This window comes from Dromiciops gliroides, chromosome 2 (genome assembly GCF_019393635.1).
Source record: "Dromiciops gliroides isolate mDroGli1 chromosome 2, mDroGli1.pri, whole genome shotgun sequence".
Lineage (NCBI taxonomy): Eukaryota > Metazoa > Chordata > Mammalia > Microbiotheria > Microbiotheriidae > Dromiciops > Dromiciops gliroides.
Window position 1 is genome coordinate 51,563,637 of NC_057862.1, and position 26,791 is coordinate 51,590,427.

At 46.7% G+C, this 26,791-nt stretch overlaps 1 protein-coding gene across 1 annotated transcript in view; it reads left to right on the forward strand.

The window, feature by feature from the left end:
* CDH23 (cadherin related 23) overlaps positions 1–26,791 on the forward strand; it is a 623,958-nt gene that overhangs the window by 431,346 nt on the left and 165,821 nt on the right. Inside the window, exons 19-25 of the mRNA XM_043983602.1 lie at positions 1,544–1,660; positions 5,793–5,905; positions 11,851–11,958; positions 17,356–17,545; positions 18,356–18,501; positions 20,654–20,873; positions 22,424–22,576. Coding sequence (XP_043839537.1) covers positions 1,544–1,660; positions 5,793–5,905; positions 11,851–11,958; positions 17,356–17,545; positions 18,356–18,501; positions 20,654–20,873; positions 22,424–22,576 — 1,047 coding nt within the window. The remainder of the gene's footprint in view (positions 1–1,543; positions 1,661–5,792; positions 5,906–11,850; positions 11,959–17,355; positions 17,546–18,355; positions 18,502–20,653; positions 20,874–22,423; positions 22,577–26,791) is intronic.

Consider the following 26,791-nt stretch of genomic DNA (forward strand, 5'->3'; position numbering starts at 1 on the left):
CAAGGCAAATAGAAGAATGAATAGGGAGGGGCCTTTCCGTCTGGGAAGTCAGTATTTAATTCAATGCAATAATCATGTATTAAGCACCTACTATGTGCCAGACACTGTGCTAAGTGCTGGATATCTCCATACTCTCATGAGAATGGAACACCCACAGGTTCCAGGTCTGAGTCACTGCCACCTGTGCTCTGGGGAGACCAGAGATTCCCCTGCTTAGAGCCACAGTCCTGGCTTACCAGCCCTCACCCCCCATCTCTGCTCACTTCTTAAGCCCAGACTTCCTCACTGCCATCCTGCGGGCTTGGCAAAAGAGAGGCCTTTCTAATGGGACTTAAATCCTCTTTTAAATTGAATTCAAGGGATTGATTTATCCTTGTCCTTCCTCCCTGAGGCATCTAAGTAGCAGAGCCAGCCTCATGTGGGCAATAGTCGTGATCAGGGATAGGATATTCCTGATTCCACACATCCAGATGAAAATGGCCAGTGTACCCTCTCCATCTTTCAACCCCCCCCCCACACACACACACACACACACCCAGGCTCCATACTAATCCCTGGAGACCACAGAACTATCCTGTTCTTTTCTTCCTCAATCAGAGCAAAGCTATACACACAATCATCTTCAGATGCTCAATTAATTAACATTGCTTATTTTACCTCTGTATAAGACAATGCTAGGTATCGTGGGAATAATTAAAAGGGATGCTCCCTGACCTCTGAGAGCTTCCAATCTAGGAGAGGAAAATGGATTTACCTATAAATAACTCTAATAAAAAGTGGACTATCGAAGAGATTTATTCAATAGTATGGAGTGCCAGATTCAGCCCAAGAGGAGATAGGAGGGTAGAGGAGGTACAGCCTAGGGAGATCAGGGGCCCTCCTTGAGGTCTAAGACAAAGGGTTAGGGAATGCTCCCTATGTGACATGGGAAGTCAGGGTATGAAAAGACCCCCTAAATTTTCAAGAGGTTGGATAATGTAGAAATAGAAGATGAGAGAAAATAGATTTAAATGGATCTGAAGGGAAAGAAATTAGAACCCATAATAACCTATTTTAAATAAAAAATCATGACTCCACTATAAGATTTAAGCTCATAAAGTTTAAATAATTTAATTTCAAATTCTAGAGAGGTTATCACAAAAAATGCTAGTTGATATCAAGAATATTATAAGTTCCAACTGGAAACATGCACCAAGCACTTATTAAGTGCTTTCTGTGTACCAAGCTGGTCCAAAGTGCGTGAGAAGGAGGAAGGAAAAGGCATCCCACTTCAGTCAGATGAGATGTCTGATGATCCAAGGCATGAGTCATCTGCCTTTTAGCTACCTTGAAATTATGCTAGATTTTGAAAGAAAGAGTTATAGCTGAGCCTCTCTGTTCAACAGGGCCCCCTAAAATTGCCTGTAGCCAAGTACTTTGGACAGTGGCTCTAGTGGGTCATTTTTATCTTGAGATTCCTATTGAGTTCTTACTCCTTAATGGTCAGGTACCACAATCCAGGACTGAGTTTTTGTTGACTTCTCTCTCCTTTGTCCCTTTAAAGGTGCCACAGTGTTGTTTCTGAATGCAACAGACCTGGACCGCTCCCGGGAATATGGCCAGGAGTCCATCATCTACTCCCTGGAAGGTTCCTCACAATTTCGGATCAATGCACGTTCAGGTGACTCCTCCCAGAGTCCTCTGCATTTGTTTTTCTCCACTGCCTGTGATTCCTTTCTGTTGCACCCTTCCAAATCCCCAACCCTTACCTTACCTCCCAGCTCTAGGAATTGACTGAGTACTCAAGGTATTTTCAAACTCTATTATAAATGGGATAGATTTATTTTTTATTTTTATTTTCAGTTCCAAATTCTCTCCCTCCTTCTGGTCCCACCCTCACCCATTGGGAAGGCAAGAAATACAATAAAGTGGACTTCATTTTAAATCAACCCAATATGTGAAAACCCCAACCCAAAATATAAATTACCTGATTCTTTGATGGGTCCATGATTTCATTTAGGTATACTCTACCAACACAATTAGACACAGTGCCATGCACTCCCATAATGTGTACTTATTATTAATGGCTTTCTATAAGTTGGGACAGCTGATGGCACAGTGAATAGAGTGCTGGACCTGGAGTCAGGAAGACCTGAATGTAAATGTGACCTCAGACACTTACTAGCTGTGTGATCCTGGGCAAGTCACTTAAACTCCCTTAGCCTTGTGAGATTTAAAATTGGATATAAGAGCATTAAACTCCCCTTTAACCTTTCCCTTATATATCTCCCAGACCAGTAAGAGAAAGAAACCTCTGAGCTTTAATTAGAGATGGATTACTTAGCTTTTATTGTTTGGGAATTAATTATCCAACAAACAGGTGATACTGATTAGGGAAATAGGAAAGTAGAAATACAAATGAATAGTCTTAGATCTAAGCTTAGTCTATATTCTTTTATAAAACTCACCGAATCCCAAAGCTGCCTCTCAGGCTGAGAACCAGCGTCAAGCACATGCTGCCACCGAGGACCAGAGCCGATCACCCGAACAAGCCGTCAAACCTGAGCCAGCATGTGTGTGCCGAGAGCGAGATCCCACTTCCACTCTCTCATCATTTTTAAGCTCGAGTCCCGGAAGTCTCGCGTGCTCGGCCACGCTCTCCGGGGCAGCAGCAGGCGCATGGCTGTTCATCATGGTCTCCTCCCCGAAAGGGCGGTTCTTCAAAAACTGGTAGTTAAATTTTAGTTAAAAACCTTCATTTTTTTTTACCACAGCCTCCATTTTCTTGTCTGCAAAAGGGGGCTAATAATAGCACTGACCCAGGATAAAATACTTCAAATCTGCAAGGACTATATACATACTAGCTTTCATAAATCTTCTAGAAAGTATTACACCAATGCTCTGAAGACCTCCATCTTTTAATTTCTTAGCAAGTACCAATTTGCCTCTTGGGCTGTTCCTATCTTTTTTGTGATTCCCAATATATGATCATCTCACCCCCATGATTATGTCTTTCATGATGCTGCCTTCACAGAAGTCATCATTGGTGACATGCTGTAGCCAAAGGGCACTCTCTGGGTTATCTGTAACTGTGGTTCTTCAGAGATCATAGTGTTCCATCATTCAAAGTTGTGCAATCACATCAAGAGAATATTGGCTGTGAACAAATAGAGCTTGGGCAACAACAAGCTGCTTAGGAGCCTTGAAAATATCAGCAGATTCCCAAATGGAAGAATATAAATTGATAAGTTTAAAAAGAGATATTATGGACTAATTCACTTTATCACCTTTAAGGAGTTAAATCAAGAACCAATTCATTTGACCAGAGAGTGATTCATTTTACAAAAGTATTTGCCACATGATCCCTTGAAATTACAAGTTCTCCAAAGTGTGGTATGATTTACCAAAATTTGCAGAATGTTCCTTAAGAGAAGGAGCAATTATCGGTGTTCAAATGACTCAGGTTTCCAACTTAGTTTTCATAGTTTCTAGCTCGGCAGCCCTGCACAAATCACCCAGTCCCTCTGAACTTCCATTTCTCACTCTGTAAAATGCTGTATTGCAACCTCCTCTCCCCAGCTACCTCCCTCTTCACCCCATAATTTCTTAAAGCCAATTAAATATCGAGAGGGACCACCATTAGGGCTGGACTTGGGGGTGGGGCTGGCAACAGCTCTCTTCAGAGTCCTTGGAGTCCTTGGAGCTTGGGCAAATGAGCTAAAAAAAAACTGCAAGAGAATCGCACCAGGGACAGCTGAGTAAACTGATCCCTTCCCACCTGGGTTTTCCCTCACCAGCCACAGCTGAAACTTGAGAGGAGAGGAAAATCAGAAGGAGCCAAAAGAACCTCCACCAGCCCAAGCCTCACCTTCCAATTCTATACAAATGGGTACAGCTTCTCCTCTGATTATAGATGTAACCACCGACCATGGGCACATCTCAGCAGGATTTAGAATGAGGAAGGTTATGGAAGGGTGAGAGGAGATGCTCATCTGCTCAGAGAGAGGGGGATAGATCCATTAACCTCTCCCTAGCCTCTACTTCTCTTCCACTCTCCCCCACACAGGGAATCTAGTTCAGCCCTGGGGGGTCTTAATGATGATATGGACATTTTCTTTCTGCTTTGACATCTCTCCTTTAGCTCCGGACATGTGAGCATTTTCCTCCAAGCTCCTTGGTCAAATTAGCCAGCCTGCTCCGTAAAGGTGGCCTTAATTGGATCTAATTTCTCAGACAGGAGAAGCTATCCATCATGCCGACAAGTTCATATTTAAAACTTTTTAGAGATTAATTTCTTCCTCGCCCTGCCAATTAATCGACACCACCCCAACCCACGGAGCACGTCTCTGTGGCTCAACCCTTTGCCAAGCTTCCCTGCTTGGCCTTTTCATCATGGCCAGCCCCTGATACCGGTCCCCAATTTAGCGGTCAAAGAAGCGCCTTAGGAAGGGGGAGAAAAGTGAACTCCTTCATCTCTCATATTAACCTAGTGACTTTCTTCAGAATATCTCAAAGCCCTCACAGCCAATATAGAGCTTTAGAAACAGAGGAAACTTTAAAAAGTAGCACAGTATAATGAAATGAGTACTAGCCCTGGAACAAGAGGACCTGGGTTCAAAATGCTAGCTCTAATATTCGCTACCGATGTGACTTCAGATAAGTCATAGCCTCCTTGGATCTCAGTTTGCTCATTTGCAAATTGAGGGTCTAATCTAAATCAAGAGTTCTTAACCTTTTTTTATGTCCTGTATACCTTTGGTAGTCTGGCCAAAGCAACAAGCATTTATTAAGCACCTATTGTATGCTAGACACTGTACTGAGAGCTTGGGGATACGAAAAAGAAAGGCAAAAAAGATAGTCCCTACTCTCAAGTTGCTTACAGTCTAAAGGGTGAAGCCTAGGAACCCTTCTCAAAACAGTCTTTTTATGTGTGTAAAATATTATAAAGAAAATATCAAATTATCAAAATATTTTTTTAAATTTGAGATATAGTAATATCTAGCAGCAGGTTTAGTGACTAGAGTAATTTCAAAGTAATGATGAGCAAAAGAGATATTTGGGGATATCTGTAATACCATTTGAAAATATCCATGATTTCTATTGGTAACAAAATCACAAGTACTACTAATACCGCTGTGGTTTGTTGCCTGCATTCCTAATGGAAGGGAATGATAAATTTCAGTTAGTGGTTAGTGAAAATAAAGATATATTTCTTTTCCTATTGAAGTTCACAAACTCCCTGAAATCAATCAACAGATTGATTTGTGGTGGGGGATGGGGGAGGGCAGCTGCAGTGGTGGTCAATGGGCCCCAGGTTAAGAGTCACTGAATTTGATGGCTTGTGAAGTCCCACCTGGCTCTAACTCTGTGATCTCATGATTATTTACGTGATTTTATTTATGTGATTTCCCAGAGGTATAAACAGAGATGCTGCTTTGTCCCAGTTCACATAGTGAGCTAATGATAAAACAGGATCTGAAATCTAGCTCTCCTTTTTCTTAATCCATTAATTCTCTTTCCATTGTACCAAGGGGCGTTTTCTTCCTCCTTACCGTGAGATAATATTGCTTGGCCCCAGATACCTGGCTCACACCCAAGAGGGAGGAAAGAGGCTTTTGTTCTCTCTCCACCCCCAGATAATCTTACCTGCCTTTGTATTTCCTATTGGCCTCCTAAAGATACTACTTGGATTCTCATCTCAGATCTTCCTCATGTCTGGGAGCTGGGATGAGTCATGGAGACACTGATTCCATGGCCCAAGAGGTAGGGGGTTCCAATGAGCATATGGTCTCACTCCTTCCTCTCTCCCTTAGGTGAAATCACAACTACATCTCTGCTGGATCGAGAAACCAAATCGGAGTACATTCTCATTGTTCGGGCAGTGGACGGGGGCGTTGGCCATAACCAGAAGACTGGCATTGCCACTGTAAGCACCCTGTCCTTCCCCTACCTCCCTCTAACATCAACAGGGGCTGCTGCTGTGACAGCTTTCCCCTCAAACTTGTCCAAAAACTTGGAGCTGCCTCTTAAACCAACTTCTGGCTATCTATTCCTTCAAACAGGAGGAGAAATAGAGGGGTCAAGAGGGTGGTTGGAAAGAACCAGATAATTGCTGGAGTTCTCCCTTCTAGAAAAGATGGACCAAGAGAATTCTGCCCCCATTCTGAGCTAGGAACAGCAAAGGGTCTGCCTTTTCACTAAGAGAAGTACCAGAGCCTCAGAAGGAAAACAAAATGTTGGAAACTGGTTATGAAACAGAACTTTCTATGGAAGAAAATGGAAAAGGCATTTCCTCCCAAGAGAATCAAAATCCATGGAGGATCTCATTATGAGTTGAGTAGTGGAAGGCAAGAATATGCCAGGAGCCCTTCCTTGTTCTACCTCTAGCCAACAACAGGAGGCAATGTTCCCATCAGGAATATCTGCCTGTTGGCAGGAGGCAGAATCCAGAAGAGCCTTGAGGGCTGACAATATAGAATTGTGTACACGTGTGTATGTGTGCACACACACACACACACACACACATGTGTGTGTGCAAATATGCATGCAACCATTTGCTGGAGATGTGATACCATTTTGCCAGACCCACCAACCTTGAATTTTCCTAGTGAGATAAAAATGAGGGACAGATCCCCCCATTTCTTTGCTGCCCAGAAGCTCCCATAATCCTCGCCAGAAAAAAGCTATGGAAAGAGTGGGAAGCTGGCAAGAGGGAAACCAAGTGGGTTCCCAAAATGAGCCCCCAACTACAGAAGGGCATGGCAGAGAGGGGTGTAACATTCTTTTTTGTGGGGCAATGAGGGTTAAGTGACTTGCCCAGGGTCGCACAGCTAGTGTCAAGTGTCTGAGGTCAAATTTGAACTCAGGTCCTACTGAATCCAGGGCCAGTGCTGCGTCCACTGCGCCACCTAGCTGCCTTCCAGAGGTGTAGCATTCTAACCAAGCATGGGTGGACCTCTCCCCTGAAGAGAGCATCAGATTTGAATGATAGAATCAGTAGAACTGAGTGTTTAGCCTAGAAAAGGGAATTTATAAGAGACTCGTGATAGGCATCTTCAACTATCTAAACGGCTTGTGCCCATTGGAATGTAAGCTTCTTGAGAGAAGGCAGTCTTTCATTCTTTGTATCCCCAGCAACTAGTACATGCCCAGCACATAGTAGGTACTCAAAAATACTGGCTGACTAATTGAAGTATGAAAGAGGAAGCAGAAAGAGAAATATAAACCTAGAAGGGACCTCAGAGACCATGTAGATCAATGTCCCCATTTGACAGAGAAGGGAATCAAGACCAAGAGAAGTTAATTGACTCGTCCACGGTCATATAGGCAACGTGTCAGAGGTGGACATTGAATCCCCCAAATCCTCTGACTTTGAAACCAATATTCATTCCACTGGACCATGCTCTAGATCAGGGTTTAATGCTTTTCGAGAGTGCAGAATTAGGGCCAGGGAGTAGGAACTGCAAGGAGGCAGGTTTCAGGTAGAAGGGAGGAAAATCTTTGTACCGTGAGCTGCTACATTAACTGGTAAATTGCCAGTGAGGTCTTTAAGAAGCTAAGTCACCATCTACCAGGGACCCCCCGCCCCGACTCTGCAGGTTATTTTCTATGGGCTTCAGTTTCGTCTTCTGTAAAATGGGGCATGGACTATATGGCCTTTAAGATTTCTGACTTCTCAGTCTGTGATCCTATGTGCAAGAAGGTTGCTGGAAGGGGCCCTGCCTTGGGAAAGAGGTGGCCGATAGGCTAGATCAGAGATGTCAAGCCCGGGGCCAGGCCTGACAGAACCAGATTAAAATGTAATTGAGAGAGGGGCAGCTAGGTGGTGCAGTGGATAAAGCACCGGCCCTGGATTCAGGAGGACCTGAGTTCAAAATCTGACCTCAGACACTTGACACTTACTAACTGTGTGACCCTGGGCAAGTCATTTAACCCTCATTGCCCCATGAAAAAAATGTAATTGAGAACTATTTAACAAAGTAAATAAAAATATGAGAGAATACAAATAATGTTAACATGTGGTTTTCTAAGTCCATGTGACCCACAGGGATCCTTATGTATAGTTTTGTGCCCTTTTTATCTGCCTGACACCCCTGAATCAGGAAACCTCTGGGATCCCTTTCAAATCTCAGACTCTTGTTCCTTGGCCCTACTTAGGAGTTGGGGTGGGGGGGAGCAGGGAAGGGAGAGGAGCAGCCTATGGGAGTGCAGAGCTGGGATGCCTTCGATGAAAAAGATGCCAGAGCCCCTACTCAGAGGGGCCATGGAGCCGTGCAGGCAAGCTCCCCAACTTTCCCATTTCCAGTACACAGGCCCCCTCATCCACGGCACTGCAATGGGCAGAGATGGCGATATTTACTTCAATCCTATTCCATTCAGCAAGCCTTTTTGTGGTGCCCACCATGCCCCAGGTTCTGGGGATACGAACAAGAGCAAAGCAATCCCTGTCTTCAGGGAACCTGGGAGGAAACGACATGTACTCAAAGGAGTCAGCACAAAAAGATATGCTCGTGTATATGGGCCTCATAAGTGCATGGATGCATGCGTATATACACATATGTGCACTCAAATAAAGCAAAGACAAGATAATTCATCCAGAGAACTGGTCCCAAGCCCCGAATTCCCCCAGCGTCCTGCAGCCTTGAAGCCCCAAGCTTTCACTCAGGCTGATTCCACCTCGCTCCGGATAGGAAGGGGCACAGTTTGTGCAGAGCCCACCCCACCTCTCCTCCCCGTAATGAGTGGGGTGACTGCCCCTGGCCCTTCTTGAAAATGGAGTTTAGCTCTGATTGCAGGAGACAGGGCCGGGACTGCTTTGGTAGAACAGAACATCCCCAGAGCTTCCTCAAGAGCTATTAGGGACACACTCTGATTAGGGGCCTAATCAGAGTCCCAGAAGCTCTATGTTCCAGTGTCTAAAGTGTCACCTTAGAGAAGGAGGGTGTTATTGGAAAGGAAAGCTGCCCTTCCCTCATCTGTGGTCAGCCAAACCAAACTCCCAGAGGCAGGTTAAGGCCCCTTGGTTCAAGTCACCTTCCCCACAATCACTGTCTCCCTTTGCCTTCCTCTACCCCCCTGTCCCAGCTCCTTCCCACTGGAGCCAGAGGGAAAGTTCCCCTGGCCTTTGGGCAAAACAGCAACCTACTATGTGCTAGGCAAAGTGTTTCCCTTTTAGTCTTACCTCATCTCCTGCCTTCTGCTATCGACAAGAATAATTGAATCTTTGACCTAGAAAGGACCACCCTTTGAGATCCTCTGTTACAACCACCCAGTTTACAAATGAGAAAACTGAGTTCCAAGGGGATAAAGCAACCTGCAATCAATAGGGATCAAAGCAATCAATAGTCAAGCAACATTTATTAAGTGCCTACTATGTGACAGGCACAGCAAGTCAGTGACAGAACTAGACCTAGAACCCAGGCTTCCTGGCTATTAGGCTAGTGCCCTTTTAACCTTATCATAACAGCTTCTGCAGGTATTAGATTTTCCCCCAAGCCTCCCAAATAAAGAGATAACACCCCCCAAATCAACCAGGATATCTGTAATTCACCTTAGCTCCCATCTCCCCCATTTCTTCTCTATACCCAGACTAAGCATCATTGCCCACCTATATCCCCTGACCTATGCGTCCATTGTCCACCATCTTCCCCCTTCTCACATACACCTTCATCTTTTCTGCTACTGACTCCCTCCAGTACCTCATTGGCTCATATTGTTCCTTGCTCTCCCATGGCTTTCTAATTCTCACAACAGGCTCATTTTCACTTACACCCCTCCCTAGTACCTCCACCCTCCCTCCACTACTGTGTCCCCTTCCTCTGCCCGTCAGAATGACTGAGGTGGATGCCCCTCGACTCTGGTGCTTGGAGGGGTTACAGTGGATCCAGAGGTCTCCTCAGTAGGTAGGCCCTACACCCAGAGGCCCCTCACTAATAGGAATTTGGAACCCTATAAATAATTTACCAGGGCAGCAAGAGAGCGAGGAAATTGCTTGGATTGAAACTCAGCCAAGAAGCTCAAGGGATTCTGATGCACATCCCTATATATGTACACACACACACACACACACACACACACCACACCCCTTTCTCACTAACCAACACTAGGGATCTCACCTTTGGCTTGGGAATCACTCCCCTGGCATCCATTACTTTGCTCTCTGTCTGTCCAGGGCTGGAAAATTTTAGGGAGGAAAAAAGAATATCTGTGTTTCAGGAGGATGGGTTTCCCAGAAGTCACCTTCTCCATCCCTTAGTGACATCACAACTAAGTCATTCTTGTTTCTTCATCCGTCAAATAGGAGCATTGATCTAGAACTGACCTCCGTTGTCCCTTACAGCTCTAAGTCTGTGATCTCATGGTACTCAGAACCTGCCCTTCCTCTTGTTAAAGCTTCCTAGGGAGGCGGTCCCCTACAAAGACCTTTCCCCAACTCTACCCCAATTCTTGCCTCTTCATTTGTAGTCGCTATGGAATGACTACAGAGAAATGAACAGTTAAGGGGATGAAACTGATGCAAAAAATGGCTCCTCTGGAGGCAAACAGCATTTTGTTAGGGCACTGAATGGCCCTATCGTGAACTTCTGGGCATTTTGTTTTGTTTTGTTTTGGGTTTTTTTGCGGGGCAATGGGGGTTAAGTGACTTGCCCAGGGTCACACAGCTAGTAAGTGTCAAGTGTCTGAGGCTGGATTTGAACTCAGGTCCTCCTGAAATCCAGGGCTGGCGCTTTATCCACTGCACCACCTAGCTGTCCCCAATTCTGAGCATTTTAAATGGTAATCAGAATAATTATAATTATAATAACAAAAAACTGTACTGGAGCCGTGCCATTATCACGGATAGAACTGTTGCCCACAGGTTGCCTGGATATCAACACTGAGCCATAAAAATGTAAGAACAATAGTTAACCTCCCACTGACTTGGAATGGAATCAAAATCAGATAGAAGTAGGACGAGACCCAATATCATCACAGGCATCCCATAAGGTCCTGGGGTCTCCTGAACATGCTTTCAGTGAACCTGCAGACAATAAGCTTGCACACCAATCTTTTTATTCGCTTACAAGAAGCAGCGATTTCATCCCTTTGGGCAGTGGTTATTATTGCATTAAATACAGGAACATTCAGGATGAAAGAATAACAGGATAGTGACATTTGCCTTGAATGTTTCTATGTGAACTCGATTGAAAAAAGAGTGTAAAGTTTTGTTACTTCTAATAATAATGATAAACTGCAAAAAGCAGAGTGAGGTCCCAATTTTGCATGGCACATTTCTATTGGACTAAGACCAATTGACCACATTTTATGTGATAATAACTTTCTGAGTTGTGTGAGTTTGAATACACACCAACACTTTGGGGGATTTCTTATTTGTACTGATTGGCACCTGGGTCTCCAAATGTTCACAGGGAAGTGTTTGTGCCCAACCTGTGTTAGAGCCTTCTGAGCTTGTGTTGATTTGACCACCCAGAGTCAAACACACTGTACCTTGGCCCCAACATAGCGATGTCATTTTGAGGACCAAAATTTGAGAATGAAGGACAACCACCAATTGGGACCTGGCTATAGTTAGTCTATCCACCTGTGCAATACAACACTGACTATTTTTTTTTATTTTAGGGTTTTTTTTTTTAGCGAGGCAATTGGGGTTAAGTGACTTGCCCAGGGTCACACAGCTAGTAAGTCTCAAGTGTCTGAGTCCAGATTCGAACTCAGGTACTCCTGACTCCAGAGCCAGTGCTCTATCCACTGCGCCACCTAGCTGCCCCAACACTGACTATTAAGGATGAGAATAACCAGATAGAGATTTGTCCCAGGAGGCCACCCCTATGGGAATGGCCCATCCCATGCCTCTCCCTCTCAACTTTCCAGGTAAACATCACTCTCTTGGACATCAATGACAACCACCCCACTTGGAAGGACGCCCCTTATTATATCAACCTGGTAGAGATGACACCTCCGGATTCCGATGTGACCACGGTAGGTTGGGAGAAATGTAGTCGATTCCAGTCCTAGGGTATAACAAGAGCAAAAACACAGAGATGGCAGATGGGTCAATAATCCAATGTGGCTGAACCATAGAGGACAAAAGGGGACATATTGTGAGATAAAGCTGGAGAGAGAACTCAGAGTCAGATTGTGAAGGCCCTGGTGTGCCAGGGTGTCTAGTTTGTATTTGATTTGGTAGCCAATGGGGGAAGGTTCCCTTGAAGGTTTCTGAACAAAGGAGTGATGTGATCCAAATGGTACACTGGGGGGTTTATAAGGATTGAAGGGTGGGTTGAATAAGGAAATGGCAGAGTCAGGGAGGCCAGAAAGAGCATATTGCTGTAGCTTAGATAAGACAAGGGAAGTACCTGAATTGGGACTAGTGGCAGTGGGAGAAAAAAGGACAAATGGAGATGAGAGTGATTCTGGAGGGGGAGCCAGCAGTATTTGGCATCTGATTAGATGTAGGGGAAGGATGAGGAATAGGGAAGAGGGCCAAGTGACTCCTTCTCTGAGTCACCCTGCTGGGCTATTAGTATATAGATGGTAATCTTTCTGCCTCAAGGTGTGATGCCTACGTGGCCCCATCCCTGTCCCCAAAGCTCTTTGCCATAGTCCCCTCTCATCCTGAGACTCGGGGTCAAGAATAACCCAGCCAGGGGGCAGCTAGGTGGTGCAGTGGATAGAGCACTGGCCCTGGAGTCAGGAGGACCTGAGTTCAAAGCCAGCCTCAGACACTTAACACTTACTAGCTATGTGACCTTGGGCAAGTCACTTAACCCCAATTGCCTCACCAAAAAAAAAAAAAAAAAAAAAAGAATGACCCAGCCAGGTCAGGCCTTTCCCAAGGGTTCTTGGACTTCCCATGGGGCACCAGGACCAGCTGATCTCACATAACTCAACTGGCATACTCAGTAGCTAAACAGCCTGGGCCGTGGCCATTCCTTTGTAAGGATGTTGGGTACATTTGTGTGCCCACACACACATTCGCTGTTTGTGCTTCCCACAGGTCATACATTGTGTATGATAAGCTTGTGCATTTGTGTGTGCCTCTTCATACATGCATGTGTTGTCGTGTGTGTGTGTGTGTGTGTGTGTGTGTGTGTGTGTGTGTGTGTGTGCCAATGAATTTCTCTACTTGTGAGTGAGATTTTTGGCCAACTTTTCCTCCCCTCTCCTGCAACCTCTTTCAAGGACCTCTCTGATCGGCATTGATTTAGAACCTTTCAAAGCCCTCCAGCAAAATAAAAGAGAGGGGAGAGGGAGAGAATTATTCCCCGTCAGACCAGGAGAAAAATGACGGGCGTGAAATGGGAAATAAATGAGGGGAAAGTGGTGAGAATCCACAAAATGATCTAACCGGGAGGAAGCGAAGTGGCAGGTGAGGTGGTGAGGGGCCATGCTGCCCCCCCCAGTGCCCTGAACTCCACAGAGGGCCCAAGGGACCAACAGAACTTCGGCTTCTGGTGGGGGAAGGGGGTGTGCCTGCCCACCCCAACAGTACAGACAGAGCCTCTCTGGAGACACATAATCGATGTGAAGGATGCAAGGGCAAGGTATTACTGCGGGTGATGAATGGCCTGGAAGTGGAAAAATCTGGGTTCTAGCTCTATCTGGCCCTGGTGACGATTGGCCATCTGACCCAAGGCAAATCAACTCACTCAACTCTCTAAGCCTTATTTTTCCCATTAATAAAATGGGGAGAATAATAGTTGTCCTGCCCATCCCCTAAGTAGGCATATGATCAGAAGGAGAAAGCGGAAGATGTGCCCTTTTTTCAGTTAGGGCTGTGTGGCCCAGTGTGACCCATGACTCCAGGGGACCCTTCCTGGAATGTACTGCTTGTTTCCCAACAGAAAGGGAGGGAAGGGGCACAGAGGGTAGGAGGAGACATGGCCAACATGGGGATTTGTTTTGCTAGACTCTGCATAGTTGTTACAAAGGTTTTCTTTTTCTTTTTTTCTTTTTTTCTTTTTTCCCAGTGGTTCAGAGGAGAAAGGGAGGAAATAGGAGGTGGGAAGTAAAGCGTGCAAGTATTTATTAAGCACCTACTATGTGCCGAGAACTCTGCTAAGCACTTTATAATCATTATTTTATTTGATCCTCACAATAACCCTGAGAGGTAGATCCTGTTATTATCCCCATCTCTGAGATAGACAGAGGTTAAGTGACTTGCCCAAGATCACACAGACAGTAAGTGTCTGAGGCTGGATTTGAATTCAGGTCTTCCTGGCTCCAGGCCCAGAGCTCCATCCACTGAGCCACTTATCTGCCTGTAGGTATGGTTTTTGTTTTGTTTTATTTGGGGGAGAACTGTATGGGGAAAATCAATTACAATCTTATTACCTAAGGAATAGTTATTGACACCCTGTGTCATTAGTGTTGAACTCAGAGACACACCAGCTTCCCTGTTGTCAGGATAGGACTGGCTAGCTGGCCCCCTTTTCTATAAGGGGAAAAAGTGAGGCCCAAGGAGAGCAAATGACCTGCCTGTTTTCCCAGCACATGAACAGGGCAGAGCCCAGATGAGAATCCAGAATTTCCATCCACTGAGCAGGCCAGCCATCCTTCCCCAGGGACAGAGAGCTAGCTGGGAATGAGGAGGGTGCCTCCCAGTTGGAGTGGCCTCCCCTTGGCAGGAAGACAGACTCACCTTCACGTGCCATGCCCCGCTTCAGTTTCCCAGTTGCCCCTACCCCTCTCCCACATCTGACGACAACGCTCCCAGGGCTGGCCAGTGCTTCGGGCAGATGGAAGCTGGAGGAATTTTAGCAGCCCATCTGTCTGTTCTGGTCCGCTGGCCCCAGAGACACCTCTGCAAGGGGATTAGGTGGGGGAAGGAAACAGATTCTGCTGCCAATGCAGAAAAAAGTCCCACAGCAAGTAGCACAAAGCAGCCGAGCCCAGAGTGTCTTGGAGTTAAGGATGGGGCTGTCCTGGACTCAGTCTCTGGGACTTCCGCCCTCCCCTCCCTGGAGAGTCATTGTTCTCTTCTCCTAAAGCCTCTGCAGCCTCTGAAAAAATCAAAGGCTGAAGGAGGTTTCGTGCCTGTGTTGGCCCTGGGGCTGCTCCTCATTGCCTGGCTGAGATCCAGAACCCCAGGGTTCTAGAACCAGCTCTATATGTCCTTGGGCAAGTTGCTTCTATGTCTGAACCTCAGTTTCCCCCCCATGGATAGTGGGATAGCTAGATCAGCTGAAAGAGCACAGTAACTAGGAAAAGATAGACAAAGGAGAAATTATGTTGAGGAACCCCTGGTCCCTAGTTGAGGTAGGGACAGAATGATACAGCTACGCCTCTGTGGGTGGTGGGAAGGAAATGAGGGTGAGGAGGGGACGAGAACTAAGGAGCGGACACCACCAGTGGTAGTTCATGAGAGAGAAAAGTCTTGGGCTTTTCCTCTGAGCCCTTTGAGGGGCACCCAGGAGGCTAAGGCACAGGAAGACAAAGAGGGGCATCAGTCCCACAGGCCTCCCCCTCGCCCCCTACCCAGCTGTGGGGCCAGAGAACAGAGGGAGCAGGTGGGCACGGGCCCAGCTCCTTCTCCTCCTCTCTGCGCTCAGTGGTGATTGCTCTCCCCCAGACTCTTTCTTCCCTTCACCATGACAGGCTGGGACCTAGGGACCCACGCCTCCCACACACAGTCCCTACCCCTCCATCCCCCTGTCATCCCACAACTGCCTTTGACGGCACCATTGGTGGCTGTGGACGTAATTGTTGTGTCACGGAGATGAGATGAAATCCGGTACTGGGAAAGCAGCGGGAAGACCCCAAGCATCAAAGGGCTGATTCTTATGCAGATGGCCCTGCCAATAGAGTAAGGGAAAAGGTGGCTGTGGCAAAGGGAACGGGCTCTGAAGAGAAATAAACATCTGACAATGTCCCTGTGAACACCCAGGCTCCGGCCCCCAATTCAGCAAGAACTGTAGCATCCCAGACTTAGCCAACCCCCTCATTTTACAGAGGAGGAAACTGAGGCCCACCAAGGTCCTCTGACTCCAGGAATCAAGATTTTTCCACTGAACCACATTGTTTTGTGTTAACATTCAGAAGTGAGGCGTTCTTTTAGATACACTAAGCAGGAGGCAGTGTGTCAGGGAGTCAGAATAGGTTCTTTATCTCCCCCCAGGTCCAAGTACCTGATCTTTAGTACACTCACATACAGGTGGCTTGAGCCACCTCCAACTGACTCCTTGTTAAGAGCGGATTGTTAAATGTTCACCATGAGCATTTGCACCTCGGAAATTGGAAAATGTGACAAATCAGGGTTTGATTTCTTGTTTTGTTGACTGTCTAGACTTAAGAAAATGGAGAAAATATTAACTATCCAGATTAAAATGAAAAGTTGGTTGTGTTTTTGGAGAGCCGGTTGTTAAACCAGCCCACATCCTTCTTCCCTACTTGCAGAACTCTTATACCCCTAACACAGACAGCCCTGGAAAGATTCTAACTTTTCTGTTTCTGAAGCCAAGTTCTGTGGAGTCGAGTTTGCACAAAGCAAAAGTGTGCAAATGTATTCATTTATGGGGGCAGCTAGGTGGCACAGTGGATAAGGCACTGGCCCTGGATTCAGGAGGACCTGAGTTCAAATCCAGCCTCAGACACTTGACACTTACTAGCTGTGTCACCCTGGGCCCCGCCCAAAAAATGTATTCACTTATTCATCAAATATTTAGTAAGCAACCACTACATACAGAGGTCAAGGGCTAAAGGAGATGCAAAGGCTGCCTAAAACATAGCCCCTGCCCTCATGGAGTTTATAGTCTATCAGGGTAAGAAAAAGCAAACGTTGGATTAATTGGGAAATAATCTGGATGCTTCCATCAAGAGAAAAGCCCCAGTCCCTGAACTTCACAAGGCAGAAGCCCTTGGCTCCACACATCCCTAAGGCCTTTCATACTATCCTAACTTGTGAGATCCTGAATGTGGAGCCCCCTCCGGATGCATAATCCAAACTTCTACTGGCTTTGTTGTCCAGTGTGTAGGATTGTGGGACTTGGAACAGGAAGGCATCTTAGATGTCACCTGGTCCGGTCCCCACGTGTAAGGAAACTAAGACCCCAAGGAAAGGCAGTGACTTGTCCAATGTCACACAGATAGCAAGAAGAGGCAGGGCGCTAACAACTCCACGTGCTCGCTCCTTTCCTTTCTGCCTTTTCTATCTGGCCCACGTCTCTAATAGTACAGGTGGCAGAGAAGGTACTGACCCGTACTGGTGGAGGGAGTTTCCTCGTCCGAAAGTCATTCCCTAGTACCTATCCCTTCTGGTCCTGGGATGGGGAGAGGTCTTGGTAGAATGGGAAAGATGCCACGGAAGCAGCCTAAGTGATTCACGGCACCTCTCTCGCGCCCGGCGGTGGCTCTGATGATGCTGGAATCCCCTCCTAGGTGGTGGCCGTGGATCCCGATCTGGCCGAGAACGGCACCCTGATCTACAGCATTTACCCACCCAACAAGTTCTATAGTATCAACAGCACCACGGGCAAGATCCGCACCACCAACGTCATGCTGGACCGCGAGAACCCCGACCCCGAAGAGGCGGAACTCATGCGCAAAATCGTCATCTCCGTCACTGATTGTAAGGAGCCCCTCCCGCCCCGCCCACCCCAACCTGCCCCTCTCCTAGGACTGGCTGGTCCCAGGCACGGAGTGCCCCCCACTGAGAGTCCTGGGTCACCGGAGCTGCTCTGTCCTGGGCTCCTTCCCCTGTCTCTGGAGGTCGTGCCTGGTGTCACTGGAGTAGGTTGGGAACCCTCTCCGGGTATTCCCTTCTAGCTGCTTCTTCCAGTCCTCACACCCGAGTAAACCCTGGACAGGGCTGGAGAGGCACCGGGGGATCTGGTTTATCAAGGAGCCACCCTTGATGTCCCTCCTCAAGGAACCATTTGAAATAGGAAGGAAGGGAAGGGACCAAGGTTTTAGTAAGTACCTGCTATGTATGATATAAAGAGCTAAGCCCTCATTTGAGCCTCAGAACAACCCTGGGGCGGGGGGGGGGGGGCGGTGCAGCTAGGTGGCGCAGTGGATAAAGCACCAGCCCTGAATTCAGGAGGACCTGCGTTCAAATCCGCCCTCAGACACTTGACACTTACCAGCTGTGTGACCCTGGGCAAGTCACTTAACCCTCATTGCCACGCCAAAAAACAACCCTGGGAGGTGGGTACTATTATTATCCCCATTTTAGGGTTGAGGAAACTGAGACAAACAGAGGTTAGGTGACTTACCCAGGGTCACACAGCTAGTAAGTGTCTCAGGCCAGATTTAAAATCAAGTCTTCACTCCAGGCCCAGTTCTCTGTCCATCATCACCAGCTGCCTCTAAATGATTTCTTTCTTTCTCCTTCCCTTCCTCCTCTCCCCCTCTCCCTCCTTTACTTGATTCCCTCTAGGTGGCAGGCCCCCTCTGAGAGCCACAAGCAGCGCCACGGTCTTCGTGAACCTACTGGACCTGAACGACAACGACCCGACCTTCCAGAACCTGCCCGCCATTGCCGAGGTGCTAGAAGGCACCCTTGCCGGCACCTCTGTCTACCACGTGAGTCTCCTATCCCCAGGAAGAGTTCTGGTTCTTGGACCGGGTCCTCCTTCCTCCTTGAAGCTTCCTCTCCTGGTCTCTCCCTCTTTCACCCCGTCATGACTGATCAATCCAGCCCCCCCAACAGGCATCGATTGAGACTCTGCATTTCAGCCTTGTGCTGTAGGGTAAACAGAAGACATGCAAGCCACAGCCTCTGACCTCACCAGGGCTCTATTTAAATCAAACAGCAGGAATAAAATGAGCTAGTACTGATGACAAGAAGTCCTTAAGATTGTGGTTTTAGGGATGGCTTGACATGGACCGCCTCAGGGAGCTTAGGGTCTGATGGAAGAGGAGCTAAAGAATGTGAACAAGGGAAAAATGCAAAGGGAAGAGCCAAACACCTGGAGCCCAGTTAGCCTTGGGTGAACTGGATATTCTGGACCCCTTGGCATTCCAGTATAAGTTGGTACAAATCGTTCCCAAATGTCCTCCCTTACTTCCCCTTCAATATCCAGAAATACCATATTTTAAGCCCCAACTCGTCCCTTGGAAAGGCTGGAAAGGATGCTCCCCTAGACTGGACGTGAGGGCCTAGGGGATGGTCAGGAGCTGCCAGAGAGGAGGCTGGGGCAGCTGCCAAACAGAGCCCCCATGTGCATTTGTGTGTCCTTGAAATTGGGTGTTCAGAAGGAGACACAGACAAGCAGGACAGTGTTGAAACTGCCGAGTTTAAATTTAATATATTTGAATTTAAATAATTTAATTAAAATTAAATAATTTAAGTATACAATCCTCTTTTTCTTTACTTCTTTGGATATGGAAATGTTGGTGTTTGACGAGTTCATAATAATAATTCAAAAGAAAAATGTTGGGGCAGCTAGGTGGCACAGTGGATAAGCACCGGCCCTGGAGTCAGGAGGACCTGAGTTCAAATCCGGCCTCAGACACTTGACACTTACTAGCTGTGTGACCCTGGGCAAGTCACTTAACCCTCTTTGCCCCACCCCCAAAAAACTTTAAAAAAAAGAAAAATGTTGTCAAAAGTTGGGGGGAAAAAGAAAGAGAATTGCCTTCCCCTGCCCCATGTTACTGACCAGTTGTGACTTTGGGTCTTCAAAGTGACATTTGCAATTGAACTTCACCACTTCTAGTATTTCACTGGGATGGTTCTCCCTCCACTAGCACAGGTTTTGATCCTTAATAGAAGTCTTTGGCCAAAAGAATCATTGCCTGATCGTGAGCCTCCCAGCACCTAGCTAAGCAGGTCTCCAGACGAGTCTGCTGCCGGGGCATCCTCAAAGTATTATAGCTCAGTAGAAGCCTGTGTGCAGTGGCTGTCACAGTCTCTAAGAATCCACACAGGGTCACCTCCCACTCCCCACAGGGAGGTATCAGATGCCGACTCTGGTGAAGGTACAACTGTATGGGACCTGTCTAACCTAGACAACTACCTCCTCCCCAAACTAAGCGTTTCCCCACCACCTCTATGCCCACCTCCTGTGCCCCTTGCCTGGAATAAACTCCTCTCCCCTCCTCTCCAGTCCTCAGGTTGCTGACCTTCCTTTAGGTTCTGTCCAAGTGTCACCTCCCATTTGATGCCTTACCCAACTTCTCTCCCGCCCCATCACCATCACCAAGCTATTGGCTCTCTTTCCCTCCTCAAGGCTCAGTGCCTTGCCCAGAATGATAAATATCGGCTCGAATCGACTCAAATTGAATTGCATCACAAAATAGGTACCTTGGAGAGAGGAAATGTGTGGCCTCGACAAGATGTGCATTTATAAGAAAGTGTTCTTTATTACCCGCTTTCTTTACATGGTGTGTGTGGGCTCCTTTCTCTAATCCCTGCTCTGTTAGCAGGCAATGCCCAGCCTCAAGTCAGTGATGTTCACAAGCTACAGAAAGCCCTGCAGAGAGCAGATCTGGGAGTTAAATGCCAATGCTGGTCTTTTTCCTACTGGAGTTAGTTTGCTTGACCGGAGTTGGATCTGAATCAGGGAATATTAAGAGCTAGCAGTTGGGGTTGGGAAGGAACCCAAAGTCTTCATTTGAGTATTGATGGAGCAGCCAGAAAATCCAGAGGATGCAGCAGTGACCTCTGGATGCAGGAGGCCTTGGTCCTGGGGCCATACTCTTAACACTGATGTCCGGCTGTGCTTCCTAACAGGTGGTGGCCATTGACCTGGATGAAGGTTTGAACGGGCTGGTGACGTACCGCATGCAGGTGGGCATGCCCCGCATGGACTTTGTCATCAACAGCAGCAGCGGTGTGGTGACTGCCACCACAGAGCTGGATCGAGAGCGCATCGCAGAGTACTACCTTCGGGTGGTGGCTAGTGACGCTGGGACCCCCACGAAGAGCTCCACCAGCACGCTCACAATACGAGGTGAGTCAGGACATCGATGTCAGTCCAGATGGAAATGGGGTCAAGAGTGCAGGCATTTAGGGGCAGCTAGGTGGCGAAATGGATAAAGCACCGGCCTTGGATTCAGGAGGACCCGAGTTCAAATCCAGCCTCAGACACTTGACACTTACTAGCTGTGTGACTCTGGGCAAGTCACTTAACCCTCATTGCCCCACATACACATGCAAAGAGAGAGAAAGCAGGCATTTAGAGCAAGCAGCATGCCATTTCCAGGGTCCTTTCAGATCCTGCTACAGGAGACTCAGGTCACTGTCAGTGTCTCTGAGGCCTTAGTCAGTTCTGTAGCTCCCATCCCTGGAGAAAGGCAAATGAATTTCCCTCTCCTTAATCTCTAGGCATGGTCCCCTGGGCTCAAGAGAAACCAAACTAGTTAGCTGCTAAGCCCCAAGTCCACCCTGCCCCTCTGGGATCTACCTACCCCCTAGGAGCTTGGCATCATGGGAATTTGTTTGGTTTCCCAACCTAAAGGATGTATGTCCCTGGGGAGTAGAGAATTTTACAAAGAGACCCAGGTAATATTTGGTAAAGTTTTGTAGAAAAAGTAATACTAGCTTACTAAAATAATTTAATGTGCCAGTTCTTATGAGTATATGCACAGTAAACTCTAAAATATAAATATAACTATTCATACTGAATAGTTGGCTGGAGGAAGGTTTACTTAAGGCCAAGGTATATAAGAGCTGAATAGAAGTGGAAACCGGTGGTCTACCCAACAGAGTACACCCCACCCTACCCAGACATCAGCAAGGGAACTGAATAAGGAGTCAGGTCCTATGGCCCAAGAATAGTCACTGGGAAAAAAAAGAATAGTAACTGGGGAGGTTTTGTTGTGCCTCCCCCAGATCGATGAAATCTGTGCCTTTTATTGGTGACTTAAGAGGTTTTGATAAGAGAATCCCCAAGACCCTTTCTACCTCAAAGGAGAAGCATGTGGCAGACAGAGAACTTCAAAGGGGCTTAGAGGAGTTAATGGATGGCAGAGTCATACTGGGTTCTTAAGGATGCTTTGGAGATAATCTTTAACTCAAGGAAAATAAAAACCAGGCCTTCTAACTCCAGATCCTTCAGTAACCCACAGAGAGGGTTTCAGTTTTGTTGGCAATGAGAGGGACGACACTGATGTTATTATATTCATTAGGACCCAGTTGATACTAAGGTGTGTTACCTTTGGGATATCACCCAGCCACTCTGTGCCTCAGGATCATCTTCTCCTAAAACGAGTACCCTGGGACCTTTTTGTGTTGAATCAGGATCCAGCAGCCTCCATCATCCCTGCATCCCCCATCACTATCTAGCTGGGCCTCCAGAAGCACTGAGTCAGCCAGCACCAGTGAAACAACAATTCAGGTCCTCACTGGCTGGCCCCATGCTGATGGTGACATTGGTGGGAAGTCTTCCCCTGCATTTCAGTGTTTTCCAGGACTATTTCTGAGGCCTCAGTAGCACACACTTCCTATAGAAAGCTATGCTATAAAACCGACCCCTGTCTTCTCTCTCTGCCTCCTCTCCAGTATTGGACGTGAACGATGAGACCCCTACCTTCTTCCCAGCTGTGTACAACGTCTCCCTGCTGGAGGACATCCCGAGGGACTTCCGAGTGGTCTGGCTGAACTGCACAGATAACGACGTGGGACTCAACGCCGAGCTCAGTTATTTTATCACAGGTACTGGCTCTGTCCTCTCATTGGGTCCTCTGCCTTCTACCTCATCCCCTCCCCAAACCCCCTTTGGTACCCACCCTTCGAGTGGGAATGCCACCCCCTGCCCTTTGAGGGACTGGCTGATGTCTAGAGAATTGGGGAGGGGCTAAAACTTTCAAATCGGGTTTTGTAACTTGCTGTTGTTTCACTTGGGATTTACATGCAGAAACACATATATACTCACACATACATGTCTACATACCTATAAATAGGTGCAAATACACATATACATACATGATACAAATAACATATAAGCTTGATGTGTTGGTTATACACATATGTTTGTGTCACATGTAACTTACCTATTTATAAACATCGATATGAATATGTATCTCCATCTCTCCTAGTGTTTTCCAAAGGAGTCATTCTTTCCTGATTGCCTGGGATTTCTCTGGCCTGAAGCCAATTCCCTTTGGGTTCTTTCAGAACTTGCTTGGGCAGGGAAGTATACTGAGATAGAGAAGCAGCACTGGGCAATAGCTAGAGAGAGCTAGCCAACAAGTTGAGAAGACCAGTGTCCAGAATTCTGCCTTTACCTGATACACACTCTGACTGCGTGACCCTAGGGAAGTCACTTAACTCCTCCCGGCTCTAGGCAACTCTAAGTCTATTAAGTTGCAAAGGAAGTCCTGAAACATTAGTAAAGGTAGTTTCTGGAGCCCAGCAGTCCCCTCTATTCAAAGCCCAAGTCCAGTACCTGTCTTACATATAGTGCTTTGCAAACCTGGAAGCACCAGACCAGAGGTGCTTAACCTTTTTTGTCATGGACATTTTGGGCAGTGTCTGGTAAAGCCTATGGACCCTTCCCCAGAATCACTCTTTTTTTTCCAGTTTTGTTTTGGGTGGGGCAATGAAGGTTAAGTGACTTGCCAGGGTCACACAGTTAGTAAGTGTCAAGTGTCTGAGGCTGGATTTGAACTCAGGTTCTCCTGAATCCAGGGTCGGTGTTTTATCCATTGTGCCATCTAGCTGCCCCCTGAATCTATTCATCCTTTTTTTTTTTTTTTTTGGAGGCAATTGGGCTTAAGTGACTTGCCCAGGGTCACACAGCTAGTAAGTGTCAAGTGTCTGAGGCCGGATTTGAACTCAGGTCCTCCTGAATCCAGAGCCAGTGCTCTATCCACTGCGCCACCTAGCTGCCCCCAGAATCACATTTTAAAATGCATAAAATAAAACATAGAGGATGACAAAGGAAAAAAATTATATTGAAATAATTATAAATTTTTTTCTAATTTTTTTTGACTAGACAGTGAGGGTTAAGTGACTTGCCCAGGGTCACATAGCTAGTGTATAGTGTCTGAGGATAGATTTGAACTCAGGTCCTCCTAAATCCAGGGCTGTGTTTTATCCACTGCACCACCTAGCTGCCCCTCTAAATTTTATTTTTAATGTGTGGAACAAAACAGTCATTTCCATGACATAGTACAATAAAAAGGTGTTTGCACATGAAACTGCAAGTCTACTATTGCTATTCCTTTCAGATCAACAACAAAATTATTGTGTACATTTCTTCTTCTTTCTTCCCTTCCCCCACCTCATCCACCAGCCCTAGAGATGGCCACCATTAGACACAGATAGGTATATATGTGCAAAATTATTCTATGCATCCTTCTATTTATCAGTTTTCTCTGGATGCAGATAGCATCTTTCTTCATAGGTCCTTTGTAGTTAATTTGAGTATTTATAATAGTCAAAATGACTTAATTGTTCAAAGTCATTCTTAAAATAATACTGCTGTTATTATATACAATGCTCTCTTGGTTCTGCTCATTTTGCTCTTTGTTATTTCGTGCAAGTCTTTCCATGGTCTTCTAAAATCACTGAATTCATCATTCCTTATAAGCACAATGATATTCCATAACAATCACATATCACGATTTGTTCAGTCATTCCCCCATCGATGGGCATTCCTGCAATTTCCAGTTCTTTGCCATTACAAAGAGAGCTGCTATGAAGAAAAAGGAAAAGAACCTATATGTTCTAAAATGTTTATATCAAAATATTTTTTAAAACTTCTTCTTCTTCCTCCTATTCTTCTTTCTCCTCCTCTTCACCTTTTTCTTCCCCACCTCTTTCTCTCCCTCTCCACTTCCCCTTCCTCACCTCCCTCCCCTCCTCCTCCTCCAGTTCCCCATCCCTAAAACCTCCTCCCCTTCCACTCCTCCTCTTCCTCCTCTTCCTCCTCCTCCTCTGCCCAGGTTTAGTGTCAGCATGGCAAGAATTTGAGAGAATGAATGACTCCTGAGGTGATTATTTGTTAAGTGCCCATTAAGTATCAGGTCGGTGCTAAGCACTGGGGATAAAGTCCCAAACAAAACAATCCTGCTCCCACTCTCTTGGGGGGAACAATATGCCTGCCAATGAACATACGTGAAATATGCGCAAAGTGAATAGGAGTTAACTTCAAGGACAGGAGATGCCCTAGCAGCTGAGGGGAAGGGGTCACAGAAGGAGGGGGCCCTTGAGCTGAGCCTCAAGAGAAGCCAGGCATTCTAAGAAGTAGAGGGGATCAGGGTGTGCACTCTCGGCCTTGGGCACGGGCATGCATGCAAAGAAAGGCACAGTCACCGGAGATGCAATGTTCTGTGTTAGGAAAGACAAGGAGGTGGCTTTGACCGGCCCGAGAGTGCATGAAGGGAAATCGTGTCTAATACAGCTGAATGCTGGCTGGAGCCAGGCTATGGAGGATTTTTTATGACAAGAGGAGTTTGAATTTTGTCACTTGGTTTGGGTGGAGAGTGGTTTGGAGAGGGGAGAGCCTGGTGGCAGGGAGACCAATGAGCAGCCATTGTAATAGGCCAGGGGAGAGGGGCCGAGGGCCTCAATGAGAACGGTGCTCTGTGTGAGGAGAGGGAAGGGGGTGGAAACAAGAGACGTTTCAGGGGCAGGACTGAACAGCTGCTGAGTCCATAAAGCCAGTGGCTGCTCTAAAGGCGGTAAACTGAAGAGATGACCGAAGAGGATGGAAACCTCCCCGTGTTTATCAACTATCTGAATGACACAAAGCTGGGAGGGGCAGCTGGTGTATTGGGCCACCAGCGTTGGGATCCAGAATGAGGACAGAATTAGGAGGCAAAGAGCTCTCCACAGAATAGCATGATCGACCTTTTCCAAATACGATGAGATTTAATAGGGATAAATATAGAATCGATTTGGGCTTGAAAAGTCACAAATGCAGAAAGGGGAAGATCCAGGGAGACAACAATTTAGGTGAGAAGAGTGTCAGAGGGGTTTAGTTTAGTGGAGTGTAACTCGATGGGAGTCAACAGGTTGACATGGAAACTCAAAAAGCTAAGCCATTTTGGACTGCATTGAGAAAGGAGTGATGTTAGGGCACCTAGGTGGTGCAGTGGATAAAGCACCGGCCCTGGATTCAGGAGGACCTGAGTTCAAATCTGGCCTCAGACACTTGACACTTTACTAGCTGTGTGACCCTGGGCAAGTCATTTAACCCTCATTGCCTTGCAAAAAATAATAACAATAGAAAGGAGCGATGTTCACAGTGGAAGGTGGGATTGTCCCACTGTACTCTGCCCTGGTTAGGGCACACCCATAGGGGTCCCATCAATTGTTAGTGCCATACTTGCAGAGGGACAGAGGAGGACAACCAGCACAGTGTAGAGCCCCAAGATCAGACCGTAGGATTGGTTGAAAGAACTGGGAATGTTTCGTGTGGAGAAGAGATTCGGGGGAGAGCCATTAGCTTCTCTAACTATTTGAACAGATGTCACATAGAACAGAGTAGACTTGGCTCTGCCTGACCCAAGAAGTTGGAAAAGCAGGTCCAGTGACTGGAAGCTATAGAGAAGTTGATTCCAGCTCGGTAAAAGGAGAAACTTCCTAACAATGAATATTCTCCCAAAGTGGAGTAGACTGCTTCAGGAGGTGATGGAATCTCCCCTCCCTAGGGGTCTTCCAGCAAAAGTTGGAGGACTACCTGAGAGGAACTAGGTTTCACAAAATGTTGTCTGCACCTCAGAGGCCTTCTGATCTATGAGAGGGCCCAGACAAATTCTCGCCCCAATCTGGAAATGCCCCAGTGAGACTTGCATTAGTAGAATGTTTGCCGCCATTTTTAAAGTCTGTAACTTTACTGGTCCGCTCTAGTCCAACCAATCCATCAACCCAGTTCATCTACCTTTGCATTTGCCTCATTACTTATGCATCCCCCATGTCCCA